Source organism: Symsagittifera roscoffensis, chromosome 3 (assembly GCF_963678635.1).
Source record: "Symsagittifera roscoffensis chromosome 3, txSymRosc1.1, whole genome shotgun sequence".
In the NCBI taxonomy this organism is placed as follows: Eukaryota; Metazoa; Xenacoelomorpha; order Acoela; family Convolutidae; genus Symsagittifera; species Symsagittifera roscoffensis.
The window spans coordinates 7679830-7696475 of NC_087064.1; the positions used below are offsets into that span (position 1 = coordinate 7679830).

Consider the following 16646-nt stretch of genomic DNA (forward strand, 5'->3'; position numbering starts at 1 on the left):
TCAGCTGGGGTCAACCGAAGTATTGTCGGCGTAGTTGTTGCTCGATACATATCTCTAAAGGCTCAATCTTTTCTCAAAATTTTTTCCTCAAAATAAACAGCCTTTAGAACAGACAATAATTTTTTAAAACTTTTTTCGTGTAGTTTTTTAAACTATTTTTTAAATTGGTTTTATCGTGTGAATGGCGTCATCCCTTTTCTGTCCACTAGCTCACAGTGCTATGTTTGTTTTAATGTATAGCAAGTGCTCCGCTTCGCCTATGGTAATATACGTTCAATTAGTCACTTGTTTCTGCGAGTTGTCTTTCCATAAAGTTAGCGAGCTGCCTAATTTGGCGAGATGTCTATTGCTGCAAGTCGTTTGTATTTTTTGTTACAACCTGTTAATTTCTGAAAAAAAATGTATTTTAACTTGATGTGTATCTAAAGAAAAAAAGAAAGAATTGATTGCTCCTGTAAATAATTACCAAAAGCAATATTGCAAAATGTTTATCAAATTAATTGAATGGATTAGTAAATTTGAGAAACGAAAAATCATGGAAAGGAAGACGGAAGGCATATTAAATGGTCACTGAAAGGCGATGTTTTCAGCGGCGACAGCTTATGTTTCTGTTGAATTGATATAGAATTTTTTCAAATTTTTCATTCAATTTTAAAAACAATTACAATACCTAGAAATATCAAAAAGCACCAACTTTAAGCTAAAAAGCAGCAACTCAGATCATCATTAATTCAATTTCATACGAAACAGACGCTTTCCAGCAATCACGAAGTTTTCCTTTTGGTCCGCCTCAACATCTACGGAAACTAAGCACACTGGTTGAGCCTAATTTAGAAAGTCAAACTCCATCAGCTATTTAGAAGCTTAAACGAGCTCAAGGAAGTTGTCCGAGAGTTCTGAAACGACAAATTTCTTAAGTCAGCGACCTGCTAATATTGCTTTGTTTGAAAATAATAACTTTCATCTTCTCCGAGGTTTTAATTTTTTTCATGACAACAGTTTTTTTCAGCTGGGGTCAACCGAAGTATTGTCGGCGTAGTTGTTGCTCGATAAATATCTCTAAAGGCTCAATCTTTTCTCAAAATTTTTTCCTCAAAATAAACAGCCTTTAGAACAGACAATAATTTTTTAAAACTTTTTTCGTGTAGTTTTTTAAACTATTTTTTAAATTGGTTTTATCGTGTGAATGGCGTCATCCCTTTTCTGTCCACTAGCTCACAGTGCTATGTTTGTTTTAATGTATAGCAAGTGCTCCGCTTCGCCTATGGTAATATACGTTCAATTAGTCACTTGTTTCTGCGAGTTGTCTTTCCATAAAGTTAGCGAGCTGCCTAATTTGGCGAGATTTCTATTATTATTATTATTATTATTATTATGGATTCAGCTATTAGAGCTTGGGTGTTTCCACCCTTAAGTTTCAGCGTCATGCAAGTTTCCATGTCGAAATATCGTTGTATCTATAGTTTGTCATGAAGTAATTCCAGAAGTGCTTCAGTAGTCGTGGTTTGAGTCCCTGATGGTTGGAGTAGTCGATTGAATTTGGTAAGATGTTCACAAGTTTGCAGGTTCTGAGCCAAAACTCCTGTTGGTAGATAGATTTCTTTATTTTCGGCAGTTCGAAAAAAGGTTTCTCTGATAACCGGGTGGCTCTGTCGAATTCCTTTAAACAAAAATACTCTGTGGCATCAATTTTATAGTAACCATTCAACATCTTGGACATAAATAGTAGATCCAATAATTGCATATACAAGGTCAGCGGTAAAATGTTGCATTGCATCAGATTTGTTACGTAGTCGTTCCGGCCATTTACCCATGTCAGTGCTTTCTCTTGCACTTTTTCGATCAATCTAAGCATTTTAATGCTTGCTGCCCAGCAACTTGACCCATATAACAGCACTTGTAAAATCATCGATTTAAATATATTAAGTTTCACTCGCATTGGTAGTCCCTTTGGAGTGTTTCGTTTCAGCATATAAAAGGTCTTAAGGGCTTTGGATATATTATTGCTTATAGTTTCATTCCATTTCATAATCCGCGAGACTAATAACCCAAGATCTTTCTGTACTTCAACTTCCGGTATTGCAATATTATTGAAAGTCATTTGGTTGCATTCACCTGTAAAGCTCATGTAAGAGCATTTACCAACATGCAGCGTTTGTTTGTGAGATGAACTCCATTTGAACACTCTGTCTAGATCAGTTTGAAAAATGTTGCTCTGTTGATTGATGTTAATGAATTTGACATCATCGGCGCATATGAGAGGTGTAGAGAATTTACATTGCGATGGTATGTCATTTATGTAGATAAGAAATAAGATGCATGCTAATATTGACCCTTGTGGGACACCACTGTTTAATAATCTTTCTGTGGATAATTGATTTTCTACCCTTATTTTGTGGGTACGTTTGGTAAGATACGAGCGGAGTAGTTTGAGCAATTTCCCACTTATACCGATATCTTGAATTTTGCGCAGCAATAATTGATGGTCTACTCTGTCAAATGCCTTTTCGTAATCTGTGTACACAACTTCTACAGATTTTCCATCATTGATTGCTTTATAGACCTTGTTCAGATAAACAATCATTTGAACTAAACATGATCGTCCTTTGCGGAAACCGTATTGCTGATTGGAGATGAGCGGCTCGAAAAATTCGTAGATGTCGAGGAACATACATCGCTCAAGAATTTTAGATACGATTGCAAGTAACGAAACCGGTCTGTAGTTTTCCACCATATATTTACACGATTTATGAGTCGGGTTAACGATCGCGCATTTCCAATAGCTGGGGAAAATGCAGGTTTGTTTGATCTTATAGAAAAGAACATTTAGTGATTTAGCGATGTTTTTTGAGCAGTTCTTATAAAGAATTGCGGGTACTTTATCTGGGCCACTTGCTTTTGTACAGTCCAGAGTTCTGCAGATGTTTTGTATGCGTTGCTCCGAGATATCAAAATCATCTAATTTCGTGGTTGATAAGTTTTGAGGCTCACCAAGACTTGGAGGATCGGAGGGTTTTGAGAAATTATCGTCAAAGAAATCGGCAAAAAGTTCCACTTTTTCGGCATTTGATTGAGCTTCTTTGCTACCATAAATAAGTTTTGATGGTGTTCTGGACGACTTTTGATGGTATTGCTGCAAGTCGTTTGTATTTTTTGATACAACCTGTTAATTTCTGAAAAAAATGTATTTTAACTTGATGTGTATCTAAAGAAAAAAAGAAAGAATTGATTGCTCCTGTAAATAATTACCAAAAGCAATATTGCAAAATGTTTATCAAATTAATTGAATGGATTAGTAAATTTGAGAAACGAAAAATCATGGAAAGGAAGACGGAAGGCATATTAAATGGTCACTGAAAGGCGATGTTTTCAGCGGCGACAGCTTATGTTTCTGTTGAATTGATATAGAATTTTTCAAATTTTTCATTCAATTTTAAAAACAATTACAGTACCTAGAAATAGCAAAAAGCACCAACTTTAAGCTAAAAAAGCAGCAACTCAGCTTCGACACTTCTGAAAGTGATATGTATTTTTTAGTTTGGGTGATAGCAGCGGTGGCGCAGTTGACCAACATCCGGAGAAGCGGATGAAAGCGGCGCTGAAGAGTTACGAGAAAGGACGGCTTCCTGGGTTAAAGGTCGAACAACCGGGTCTGAGACTGTCGCAGTACAAAGAGGTAATATGGAAGGAATTTCAGAAGTCGCCTCAAAATCCGCTAAATCAGTGAAGACAGGATGTGTGTTGATTGTCGTGGCGTCATCGGCGACGATTTTAGTTATCATACACAGTTGATACCAGTCTGGTTCTTAATGAATTGATTATTGTTAAATGCGATATAAGTATGTATTTAAAGATTGAACTTTCGCTCACCGTTTTTAAATAGGTCAAATGAGAGTATAAGGTCCTATTTTAGGTACTTCTGATGAATTTTAAGATTGATTACTGATTTCGAAGTATAGCTGCGTTGATAGTAATTAAGAGTGAGTTTTGTGTTGTTTCCATGTTTAAAAGTTCAGAGTATTGCTGAAAACGACATTAACCTGATAAGCTAGTCACTTTACTTTACCCTTCAGCTCAACTTAAATAGATTTGTCTCTCTACTTTCATTTCAGGTCTTCATGTTCAATTTGGTCTACTGAGCTGATTTACACGAGAATGGAGCAATGCTAACAAGCTTATAGTGGGCTTAAGTATAGGGCGTACTTAATTGAATGCGACTACAATTGAACTCATGGCTGTCTGTTCTATTTGAAAAACTTGAGATTATTTGTTTATTTACGGCTGCAATCAATTTCAACTTTTCTAGAGAAATTGTTCCTATTATTGTATAAAGAGACTGGGAGGCAGCTGGTGATTCGAATTTAGAGTCGAAAGTGGCGCCCACTCCTAAATCCGGCGCGGGACATCTGTCCGACGCCAGCGCCAAACTTCAGCCGAAGGCCGCAAACCCCGCATCGCCCAAAACCGAGCCAGCCAACGTGAACAATCGAGACCGAGATGACACGAGTCAGCGGAAAAGATGGCCGACGTTCTTGTTGTGCGGGTTGTGTGGAGGAAGTTACGAAGGCCCAAATTCTGCGCCCACTTGTACCCTTAATGCTGATCAAAGACGAGCGAACCAAGTTAATCGGAATATTGAGAAGTCGTTACGCGAGGAGCGGGAACGCACAGCACGGGATGTGAAGCTGCTTCTGTTAGGGGCTGGCGAGAGTGGAAAAAGCACGATAGTGAAACAGATGCAAATCATTCACAGGACTGGCTACAATGAAGAGGACTGTCTGAAATACAAGCCAGTGGTTTACAGCAACACCGTGCAAAGCATGGTGACCATCATTCGTGCTATGGGAAAACTGGACATTCCGTTCAGTGGCGCAGACAAGGAGGAGGCTGCCAGACAGTTTTTCAGACTGGCACAGGAGCACGCGGAGAGAGAGTCGAGAGACTTGTCTGAACAGTTCTGGCACACGATCCGGGATCTCTGGCAGGACTCAGGTGTGCAGGAGTGCTACAATCGGTCGAACGAGTACCAACTGAACGACTCGGCAGCTTACTACTTCGACTCGATCGAGAGAATATCACACTTGGGCTACATTCCAACAGAGCAGGACATCCTCAGGACTCGCGTTCGCACATCCGGAATCGTCGAGATCCAGTTCTCTTTCCGACGCCTCAACTTCCGCATGTTCGACGTCGGCGGCCAGAGGAGTGAGCGCAAGAAGTGGATCCACTGTTTCGAGGCTGTCACTGCTATCATCTTCTGTGTCGCTTTATCAGCCTACGATCAGGTACTGTTTTGTGTCAATCCATCCATATATGGGGAGAACTGTGATTCCGCTTTTCCAATTTTTGCACACAACAAATTGGTAAAAGCTGAAAAAATATCCAAACATTGATTAAGTTTCGGGAACTGGACAATCTTTAAAATCTGTAAGAATTTGACCTTGCAATTATTGTTTGATTATCAAATAATAATTAATTTTGTGCGGCTGTCCACTTGGTGTAGTGGCAAAGCGCTTGTTTGAGCTTGCAAAGGGGATCGGTCGATCCTTGCTTTTCTTTGCGGTGTATTTATTTGGGGCGAATTTTTCTGTTTGTTAGTCTTCGTCTCAGTTCTTGTCGTCTTTGTTTCCACTCTGTTTTTTTAAACGATCAATTTCATCCTAACTGTTATTTCAAATTTTCTAACCATTGTGTGTTTTTTCTGCCGTTGATTTTTTTTTCTGCCGTTGATTTTTTGGCTTGGATTCAGACTGAAGTTCCGTTATTTAATTTCTAAAAGGTAAACTTCATTTATGTGAATGATGGTGTCTAAACAAAGACGTATAAAGGAACATTGAAAATTGTTCCTTATACTCGCGATAAGCAAGCGTTCTCAAATCGGAGCGTATACTATTTTTCAGTTGAACAATTTGTATAATAGAATCATTTCACTAAATCATTTCTCGCCTATAAGACCTTTCTTTTGGCTAACTGTCGTTTTTGAGGATATCTTCGTTTTAAACCACCCTTTTCATCCAAAGTTTGTCTTCGTGCTAGTTGTAAATCAACTCTCGTATTGAATAATTTCTTTTGCTTCAGAGTTTTTTGCCTTATAGGTTTCCCCGGATCTTATATCGGCTGAGGCGCTTAATATAACATTGATTGAAGCGCTAAATTATTTGTTGTATGTTTGCCTAAGCTGGGGGATGCTAAACTTTGAGTTGGCGTTTAAACTTTGAAGGTAGCGTTTACCTAATTTTCCTCAAAATGATGTTCATTGGAGACAAAAGTTTGAACGTTTTTTTTACAACGCTGTGTTATTTTATATCGCAAGTGTTGTGAAACCGCACTTCATTTCTGTTTATAAAAGTTCAACGTTAAAAAAAGTACATTTTTGAAAACATTAGTTTTTTTCTCAAGCGATCAGCTTAATGTAGTAATATGAACCTTTTTTTTTAACCTAACTCGCTAATAATTGGTCATTAGAAGTGTTCACTTCTTTGGAAATTTCAATATAGCATTGGAAAATGCATAGCATCTGTTCTCTGCTTTATATGTGGCTAATTTTTTGTACCTATTAAGTTTCTGTAGCTGATTGGTAAGTGTTGGAGACTCTTAATCTCTAGGTCGAGAACAGACGTAGCCTAATTTTAGCTAATTCGAGGCTTATCTCTACTTTTTTATTGCAATTTATAGAGATGTTTTTTGTTTTGTTCTCGCTAGTGTTTGCGAAGCGAAGCTTCGCCTCTGTGTTTAATAGTCGATGAACTTAGCGAAGACTCTTGAATACGTCGTGATAATTTTTCAAGTGTGTCTCTTGATATCTTCTCAAGCTCTTTTCATTTCCTTTGTTAAAAGGAAGGCAAACTCCTTTATCGAAGAGAAAAAGTGTAAAGGTCACAAAAAATATAATTGACTTCTAGTGAACGTGGATTCAAGTTTTCAGATTTCCCAGCAGAATATAAACTTTACCAATTAATCCATTTTTCTCAAATTGCGTTAATTTTGCCGAAAAATTGTCAATCATAACTTGTTCTTGAAATGCAAAGAGCTTTATGTCCATGTACTTAAATTTGAAATTCGAAAGTCAATGTTTTTTCTGTTTCTCTGCGTTCATTGACTTTTTTCCATTTGTCTGTTGGCTATGTTTTTGTTTTTTATCAGTTGATCGTCGCTTTTTTCTTTTGCTCTCTTTCTGTGATGGGAAGAGTGTGTTTTACTAGCACAGCAACAGGCTTCTTCTCTTATTGGCTATTCATGGAGGATTGATTGTTCGTATATTTTGTTTTGTTTTGCAGGTACTAGCGGAGGATGAGGAAACGAATCGGATGCAGGAGAGCATGCAGCTGTTCGAGTCCATCTGCAACAACAAGTGGTTCGTCACCACCTCCATCATCCTCTTTCTTAACAAGATGGACTTGTTCGAAGCCAAGATCGAACTTTCGCCTTTAACCAAATGCTACCCGGAGTACAGGGGCGAGAACACATTCAACGAGGCCGGCAGATACATCCAGATCAAGTTCGAGAACCTGAACAAGCGCAAACAGACCAAGGAGATCTACCCGCACTTCACGTGTGCCACCGACACCACCAACATACAGTTCGTGTTCGATGCAGTCACAGACGTCATCGTCAAGAAGAATCTACAGGAGTGCGGACTCTATTAGCCTACACTACACTACCGCTACCCAGACCCCACAACCACTCATATGCAGACACCACAACCACTCATATGACTCCTCATCATGGTATCTGGAATCCCTTTTGGTTGGACACCCCACCACCGAAACCACGGCCGCCGTCGCCTCACCTCTCAACCATGACGACAACATGGGTCGTCGCTGCATCTGTAGTCACCATGATGTGTGGTGTGTGCCCATCTGATAGATAGGGACACGCATGAACTTTCAATCGATCTATCAGTACACTTTACCTGTCCTGTAGCAACTTGCTTCCATCCCAACGTAAGCACCACCGACAAATACTGAAGCGAATCAAGTTTTATAGTGTGCATTATCTCATTTTCAGATGAAAACAGAAACTCTGAAAGGCAGGAACACTTAAAAAGCCAATATGCTCTTCGTATAATTTATATAAGTACCTTTTTTCTGCTCTCATAAAAATGCGAAATTTGTTCAAGTAATCGTGGAACAATTTCGGCACTCCTTGTGCTTGAAGGCGAAGCGATTCTATCAATGTCCTAAAACTGAACTGGAGATATTATTGTAAATTTCCCAAAAAAAACATTCAAATTGAAGCACTAATGCCATCATTGAATCCTTGTTATACATTTTTAGAAGATTCCGAGCTTTAGGTAAAAAAAATTCTCTGAAATCTTTCATCTTTATAATCTATTTGTTAATGAAGAACTTTTAAAATGTGCAATATTTTGCTGCAATAATAAATGATATGCAATTTAAAATACTACATTTAACAAATCACTCAAATCTATTTTTGCAGGCTGAATCTGTGCTATTTTTCTATTTCTGAAGTTGTGGTGTGTGTGTAAATATTAGATGAAATCCTGCCAAAGTTTTTAGTGCTATATTTTACTTTTCCATTCATTTATACATGCTATTTCTATTGTCCATTAAATTTTAATAGACTTTGTGTTGTAACTTTCATCCAATTTGCAACATTGTAAACATATTGTGTTACCTAATACTTCACCTAGCAGAACCTTGTTTATTATTGATAATTAATAAATTACTTTTTGAGCAAGGTTTTGTCTTGGCATGTTAGATGTTAGCTACGTCATTTATCATATTTCGCAAAGTTCAGGCCGCAGCTGGTCGTGTTCGCTTACATGTAAATCAATTCATGTTTTCCAATAAACGAGACTAGCTTCGGCCCAAACTTATTGTTAATTCGGAGTTAAATCATCAAAGCAATGGTTTATTCAGTAGCTGCCATTTTCGAATTTAGCAATGAAAATGTTTTCAATTAAACTGAATTTGACTCGTAAATTATGAAATAGTTTAAAGTGACTCTACTTAATATTGAACTCTTCTGTCATCATTTTGTCCCTGTGGTTATTTTTTGAAATTGATATTTTCATTTCTCATTGTTTTGAAGAAAAGTCCTTAAATTAGCTTTCCTTGAAGGTTTTTGAAAAACTTGACCTTTTATGAAGGTTGGCCAAAGTGATTTTCCGAGCTCGTCCCTCAAAAGTACTTAATAATGGCGTCAAATGTCATCTAGATAATATTTGATGTGGTCGCCTAAAATAGATCTAAAATAGTAACTAAGGCGAACCTCTGAGTGGAGAGGGTGCCGAATCCCTAAGAAAAGCGTGAAATTGTTTTTTTGCCATGTCGCCAACTTGCTTTTTAGCTCAGGAAGACTCTTCTATAGGTTTTTCAGGGAAAGTCCTAAAATTTGTTCAAGCTCAAATTTAACTTTTCGCGGCTTGACTTTTTTATTTTTAGGTTCAGTTCATTTCCTTTGTGAATAGGAAGGCAAACTCCAATATTTGACAGGAAAAGTGTTAAAGTCGCAAAAAAGGTGACAGGAAAAGTGTTAAAGTCGCAAAAAAGGTGATCGACTTCTAATTTTGAAAGTGGAGTTAGATTTCCAGATTTTCCAGCTTTGAGCTAATTTCATCTAAAAAATTGTCAATCATAAACTTTTCTTGAAATTCATTGAAAAAATGTACCTGTTGGTTCTTTTTTTCTCAAATTTGTTTAGTTTTATGAAAAGAAGTAATTTTTATTCCGTAAAGTGATTTGTTCACAGGATGACCGTAGTGGCGTTGGTGGGCATCTCCAAATCTCGACTTTCGTCAGCCAAAAAAAAAGTTTTGTGCTTGTATGTGTTGTGCCTTTATGCGATCCCGTAAATAACTTTGTTCACAGAATGGCCAATTTTGCAGGATTGATAAATTTCAAATATTGCTAAAATTTTTGAAAATTTAAATAAAACGACCTTTATTTAGGTAATAAATTGGTGTAGTCCGTTTCCGGTATCATTTTTTTTCCAATACTTGTCTCGACAAAAAAAGTTGAATTTTGTTTTTTTTTCGGGTTCGTTGTTTTCGGCCTAATATCTGCCAGTACAAGTTCCGTTTTTTTAAATTGAATATATATTATCTGATACTGTTTAAGAGTAATGAACGTAGGTGAGGACTTTTTCAAAAATTCTTAAAACGCTCTATTAACTACAGATAGGCTTTCATACATGTTAATGGTATATATATGCAATTTTTGAGTTCAATTGAAATTTATCTGCTGAAACTCACGTAAATAGCACTCTCCAGATACGAACGTGGAAATGGCGCGAAAAAAGGAACAATTTCCAGTTTCGAAAGTGGAATTAAATTTTTAGGTATCGAGTGGAACAAAAACTTTATCTATTGATCCAGTTTTCTCAAGTTGTGTGAATATTATCCAAAAAGCGCCAATCATTAATTGTTCCAGAAATTCAAAGAGCTAATAGGGCATCTATTTTTTTTTGAAATTCTACAAAGTCAGCGTTTTTGTTTCTGTTTACTTGCGTTCATTACTCTTTTCCAACAGTCAGTTGGCTAAGTTTGTTATTGGCTTATTTTGTAAAGCATGGACTTTTTAAAATTTGCTCCTTTTACTATAACTGATTGTTCTGGAATTTGTCGGTTTTCAAAGTCAGATTTTTTTATTTTAGTTTTTTTGCTTAAAATTTTTTCCATTAAATGGTTTCGGCTTATGTTTTATCGCATAATCATTTTCGTTTGCGTAGTTTCTAGTGCAAAAAGCTCATGTCTATGAAAATGAGATTTTTTTCTTGTTATTTTTGTTTTTTGAGACGCTTGGGAAATGCTTTTCGCTGAAGTTTTAATATATTTCTACAACTTATTCACTGATTTTCAAAAAGTGACACTAATGAAAAACCGGCTAATACCTAGTATGTCTGCATACTTCCATAGTCTCTTCAAACCTTTCTCCGCCTTCAAAGGTCTTCGAAATTTTATACGTGGGGACTCATTTTCTTGGATTTTGAAATCTTAGTCTCAGACGTGACACCGTGCCAAGTCTGAGACTAAGGTTTCAATAGCAAGAACAATTAGTGGGGATGTCTTTTACATCAGACGCTACGTCCTAATTTTAAAAGAAAAAAGTTGTGGCCTCAAAAAAGGCCATTTTTTGACAGTTTGGTAATTTTCTCAAAAACTACGCTCTCTTATATCTTGAATTAAGGGTTCAATCGAAAAAGGAGTGTGTAGAAATCCTCCCTAAGGACGTAATTTGTTTCCTTCCATTTTTTGTAGAAAATTAGTTCAGTTCTCGGAAAAATCAAATTACTTTGAGTTTTTGATCTTTTTTTGTAAACCTTGTTACTTTTATCGAAAATTACCCTGCCTAATCTGATATCAAAAATTTTGTCGAAATAAAGGGATTTGGCAATCCTCTCTGCATTAGCAAATTTGCCGAACTTCGACCGTTTTTTGAAAATTTTTGACTTCTCAAATAACTACCCTTCCATTTTTAATATTAATGGTTTAATTGGAATAACAGATATTTGAATTCTTTGCTGGATAAGCTGGTACGCCCTTATTTATGAAGAAAATAGCTTTAAAATTTTATAGATAACAATTTAGCTTTTTTGGAACAGTTTTTTTGGAAAAAGTTTGTTTGAGCATAGAAATGATTTGGCGACATTGTAAAATTGTTCAAAATTTTTGTAAAAGTGGACTTCTCGGGTTTCCTTGAAAGGTGCCTAGCAGGTTTCTAGGCCTGGTTTTCAAACGATTTTTTAAATCATAGTAAATCTATCCGAAGCTTAAACGTTTCGGAGGCGTTTCGGAAAGCTTTATTGCACATCTGTCTGCAATAATGAAGCTTCCACGCAATACAGCAAGCTGATTGTACCTGGTTACAATCCCAAATGTTAAGCGTCACCAAAAATATACCAGCTCATCTGTTAACTTAAAATCAATTGCGAAATTTTATAGTGTAAATGAATTCGGTAGATTTGCGGTAAAAACAAGCAATACACACCGATTTTAAGGTGATTTCGGATTCGTGAATGACAACCGGAATTCGTAATTAAACCAACATTGGCTAACATTAAATATAAATTGCAATGAAACTCATCTAAACACATTCTAAAATTTTTTAACTCTGCTGAAACGCTGTGTTAACGCTAGGCTGTAGAACTAATTGCTATCATTTTTATACACTTGCTAAAACCTATTAGACACGTATAAAAATTATTTGAAAAAAGTACCATGTCATTGCTTTGGGGCAATTAGTCTATGAAACGAGTTTGCTTTTGAGAATTAGAGAGGAATGCAATTAGAGGAATGTATGCACGTTTTGCAGCAATTTAACTGTGCAGACCGAGGTTTTCAACGATTCCGTTCAAAATGTTCAATTGACAGATATCTACCTGCTGCTATAATCCTATTTTAAAGTTTCTCAACCAGTGGCCTGGTTGTGGGCGCGCATTGGCACTGGCGCACCGATAACCGCCACACGTTTTTATCATAAACAATTCGTGTCTCGGGACTGTCAAGATTTTTGAATTGATTTTTTATCAATGAATCTTCCGAAGTATAAGACTAAAATACCCTCCTGAATTTACGAAATGGGACAAGAAATTTCGTAAATATATCAAAATAGGACTAAATCTGTCAATTTGTTTGTAGGCTTGAGACCGAATCTGTTTGCACGTGCAACACTATACACCATAAAATCGATTATTGTGGCACTAAAATCCATTTATTTTCGGTGAAAAAAAAATCAATTTTATCTATATTATCGTTCGTAAAATGTATTATTGTTCGTAAATGGTTGTAGATAAATTGATTTTATACTTACGTTAATCTGTAGATTTTTTTGTATATAATCGATTTTTATCCATTTTGTCACTGCGGGATACGGGACAGCTTATTGATCAAGGCAACCATTACTAAGTTAGGATCCAGATTGCTCTGGAACCAAAAACGTGCGAAAAATGTAAGCAATCTCTCTCTACATTGAAGATACGATTTTTTATTAACAGTTAATTAATTTTCAATTGTCATTTAATCATCACTAAGTTTTTTCTCTCGATAGAACTTTTTTTACATCTCCAGGAGAGTTTTTATTCCAGTCCTCCCATCTCGTCGACTTTCTTCTGGACATTCTCACCAAATGGTTTCTTGAACGTCTTCGGGAAGTCTTTACCGGCGCCCCACTGCTTCCGTAGCGCGTCTCTCTCCTTCAGCAAGTCCTGTGACGAAGGCATGTTAATCCACGTTTTCTTCGGCACGTAGGCGATGTTCTGGGCGTGCTCTGGAACCCCTATTTGTAGCAAAACGAGTACTATAAGAAACCAAAAGTTAAAGTCAAACAAAACTCTATATGAGCTACATGAGAGTTTTACTCAAATCTTTCTTTACTCAACTGTAATAAGGATGCAAAATTTTCTTAAAATTAGTTGGAGGAATAAGTTTTTCGACTATTCTGTTATCATCAAAAATTTTGAGCTCAGTTTGCGAACAATTTTGAAGGCAAAATGGTGCTGCAACCATTGCACGTTTTAAAACTAGATAGCAAAGGCTAAATGTTGCCGAATCTTTAGTTATATGTCAACATGCTTCTTACGGCAAGTTTTTTTCTGTGAAAATTTGCTCGAATGAAAAATTTGGGAAGCTTCAGTTGAAAGAGAAAAAAGTTAGTGATTTTGCTTAATTATTGAGGCGTGTATTTAGGGAAAGATCCAAAGTATCAAATGAATAGTTGAGTTCTTTAGGAGGAGCCATTTTCTCCTAACTACTTTTTCATCATATTTTTTGGACAGCGAAAACTGTTTACGTCACCCTCAGGAGCACGATTTGTTCTCGAACCACCGACCTTTCGACCTTGAGATGCAAATACTTGAGTGACTTCACAGCCAAATTGTTTATTTTGATAGCTACCTGATGCGATGGCGGTGGCTGTGCGGATGACACTCTCCTGTTGGTACTTGTCGAAGATGGACTCTGGCTCCTCTATCTCCTCCTCCTCCCCCTTCCCTTTCTTCCCCTGTTTGCCCTTCTTTTTACCCTTCTTCTTGCCTCCAGCCTTGCCCCCCTTCTTACCTAATCGAAAAAAAACATGATCACTAGTAAGTTGGAAAAGTGTCGATGAACTCCAGCAAACCGAGATAAAAAAAAACTTCTCCTGCATAATTTCTCAACAAATGAAAGAAAGCTGGATCAATGCGTATTTTTTCTACTTCGCTGTGAAAGCTTTGGAAACTAAAGTCATTTGTTTTGGCGTAATTGGAGTGCGTAATTGTTCCGACTTCCGAAAAAATTAACGGGATATTTGTGCTCAGGGTTTTTTTTCAGACCTATTTGAGCAGAAATTTTTATCACCTGAAAGGTATTGACATCTTGCTAACATTTTAGTGGCAATTTATTCTGGCTCAGAAATTGATCAAAATTTAACTGAATCAAGTTATTTGTTCTTTACTTTTGCGAGAGCAAATTTCTTGTTATCGTGAACTAGACTTCTTTCCGGTAGAAAATTTCTTATGTTTCATAGAAGTCACTCTACGCAACGTGCTGTTTCCAACCAGTGCCTTTGCTGATATTAAAAGGTTTGTATAACAGCATTGATACTGCAATTGAAGTTTATTATCATTTATTATTATCAAAATTAAAATGTAATTTGGAATGAAAATTGATTGAAAATAATTTTAAATTTTCGTTCTAATTTTTATCGGCTTAGTTTTCGTCGGCTACTTGATCTTTTTAAATCCTTATAGATTCCAGGCTTCTTCCAACTTGGTCTAATGGTGAATTGGTTTCTTTTGTATCCTAAAGACTGAGATTCGAGTCCCGATCGATCCTTGTTTGTTTGAACTTGAATGAACATATATGAAATTGAACTTTTTTTGCGAAGTTTTCAATTGTCAGATTTTCGTCCTGTTATTGTTTTTTGTTTATTAAATTGATTTTGCTTTATCCTTCATCAAGTTTTTTATCCTATTTTGTGTATGTTGATGATCAAAATTAAATGAAAATTATGACGGTTCTCAAAATTAAATGAAAATTCTGAAACTTATCTCTCAAAGTTGTTTTTCTGACAACAGTTTCTGATGGCATTTTTTTGTTTTCTTCCCAGTGCGCGTCTTCCCAAGTATTGTCGCTTTACGAGCTGCTAACTAATTGATACAAAAAGCATATTTAAGACTGGTGGTTGCGTTTTTCGACTGTTATTTATAAAAAAAAAATTCTTTTTGTCAAAAACTATCATTTTTTGTTTTTTCGACCTAGCGATAACTGTATTTTTTAATTCTTTAAATTGCAACGCTGTGCTTGCGTTGTAACGCATATGATGGGGAAATTTTTGAATGAAATCCCAGAAAAAAAATAAATTTTAATTTTTTTTTCGAAATTTTCATCTGTTTTGAAAAATTCAATATAATCATAATCCATAAATGCTACAGCACCGCCTGATTTGATAGGTACTTGTCCTTTTACAAGCAGTCTTGCTTGCATTTTTATAACACTTTAGTTTAAATGGAACTTAACGAGACTGCTCGTATATCAGTGCACAGCTCTTAATTTCCGACTAACATTTGAGGCAATTTAAAAGGCAGTTTGGTTGAAAACTAATGAAATAATAAAAAAACGTTTGATCTCCTCACAGGCAATGTAAAGTACAATGAACTGTATTTTACTGTATTTTGCGTCTCGCATTCTAATCATAAGACCAAATGACTTGCCTCAATTCAACTTGGAATATTTCATTCCACCGTTTACGCGTGTTATAAGAATGCATTGTATCGCGCATTAATTATCACAAGAAGGCCAAATTAGCGCTTTGCAAAACCGATATTTTCTTGAAAAAAGATCACAGGTTCGGGAAGCAAACAATATGTTTCAGTTAGTATAAAAAAATGGTATTTTGTCATAAAAGCTTAGTTAAAAAGTCGAAAATTGACTGAAGAAAATAACCACTCCGAGTACAAATATTCTTCACTTTTTTCGGGATTTGCAACCAAAAGAAATCAAAAATCAAATGCAAAAAGTTCTAGGGTGATCAAATTGAAAGATTTCCTCCTGAAAAAATACCCCGTGAATAATGTCTTCGCTTCGTTGAAAAGACGAATAAAGAGAAATCAACTCAATTTCATAAAACAATTACCACGCGTTTCAAGCTTTTTTGTAAGGTTATTTTTCACCAACTTCAAGACAATTTATGCACGAGTGAAAGGAACAATTATTTCACTTTTTTTACAGTGAAATGCTGTAGTGCCTCTGGTTAAGAATCATATTACATACTTTTTTTCTCTTGGCCGGATAATGTTGCCGCACTCACTCGAAACGAGGATAGAACTTGATGGGTCTTGAATCACCGACATTTTGATTGAGAGACGGATACTTGACCACCACGCCGCTCAAAAAAAATTGATAGAAAAACAAATAAAATTTTATCAAAAAAATGTATAATCAATTTGTAAAATGTAATTTAAATCTTTATAACGATTTGGTAGAGCTCAGAAAATAAATATAGTCGAGACCCCCCCCCCCTCGAGCAAATCCGAGATCCACCCTTGATTAAAGATCTAAAGATCTCTTTATAATCCGGACTGAGGTCAACGACCTCTGTCTAAACTATCGCGGCTAAGTTTTGACAGGTGCAGACTTTCGCGACCAAAGCTCGACATTTTCGGATTTTCACGACAGAACAGATCCGTCGCGACATTCGCGAACGAGG

General features: G+C 36.2%; 4 protein-coding genes across 5 annotated transcripts in view; 3 read left to right on the forward strand and 1 right to left on the reverse strand.

The window, feature by feature from the left end:
- Positions 1–3864, forward strand: part of LOC134842524 (coiled-coil domain-containing protein 124-like) — an 83183-nt gene extending 79319 nt beyond the window's left edge. Inside the window, exon 4 of the mRNA XM_063858906.1 lies at positions 3538–3864. Within this exon, the coding sequence (XP_063714976.1) occupies positions 3538–3727 (190 nt within the window). The 3' untranslated portion in view covers positions 3728–3864. The remainder of the gene's footprint in view (positions 1–3537) is intronic.
- Positions 1–16646, forward strand: part of LOC134842522 (SRSF protein kinase 3-like) — a 261300-nt gene that overhangs the window by 19016 nt on the left and 225638 nt on the right. The gene's annotated exons all lie outside the window — the stretch shown is intronic.
- On the forward strand, positions 4339–9005 carry LOC134841315 (guanine nucleotide-binding protein G(i) subunit alpha-like). The gene is made up of 2 exons (XM_063857214.1): positions 4339–5285; positions 7278–9005. Exons 1-2 carry the CDS (start codon positions 4737–4739, stop codon positions 7644–7646), a joined length of 918 nt encoding a protein of 305 aa, XP_063713284.1. The 5' UTR covers positions 4339–4736; the 3' UTR covers positions 7647–9005.
- The window catches only part of LOC134842520 (ankyrin repeat and EF-hand domain-containing protein 1-like), a 28422-nt gene continuing 24707 nt past the window's right edge, over positions 12932–16646 (reverse strand). For both annotated transcript variants that reach the window (XM_063858902.1, XM_063858903.1), the window contains exons 15-16: positions 13856–14017; positions 12932–13238 (exon numbers count right to left, since the gene is read on the reverse strand). In XM_063858902.1, the coding sequence (XP_063714972.1) occupies positions 13039–13238; positions 13856–14017 (362 nt within the window). In that variant the 3' untranslated portion in view covers positions 12932–13038. The remainder of the gene's footprint in view (positions 13239–13855; positions 14018–16646) is intronic.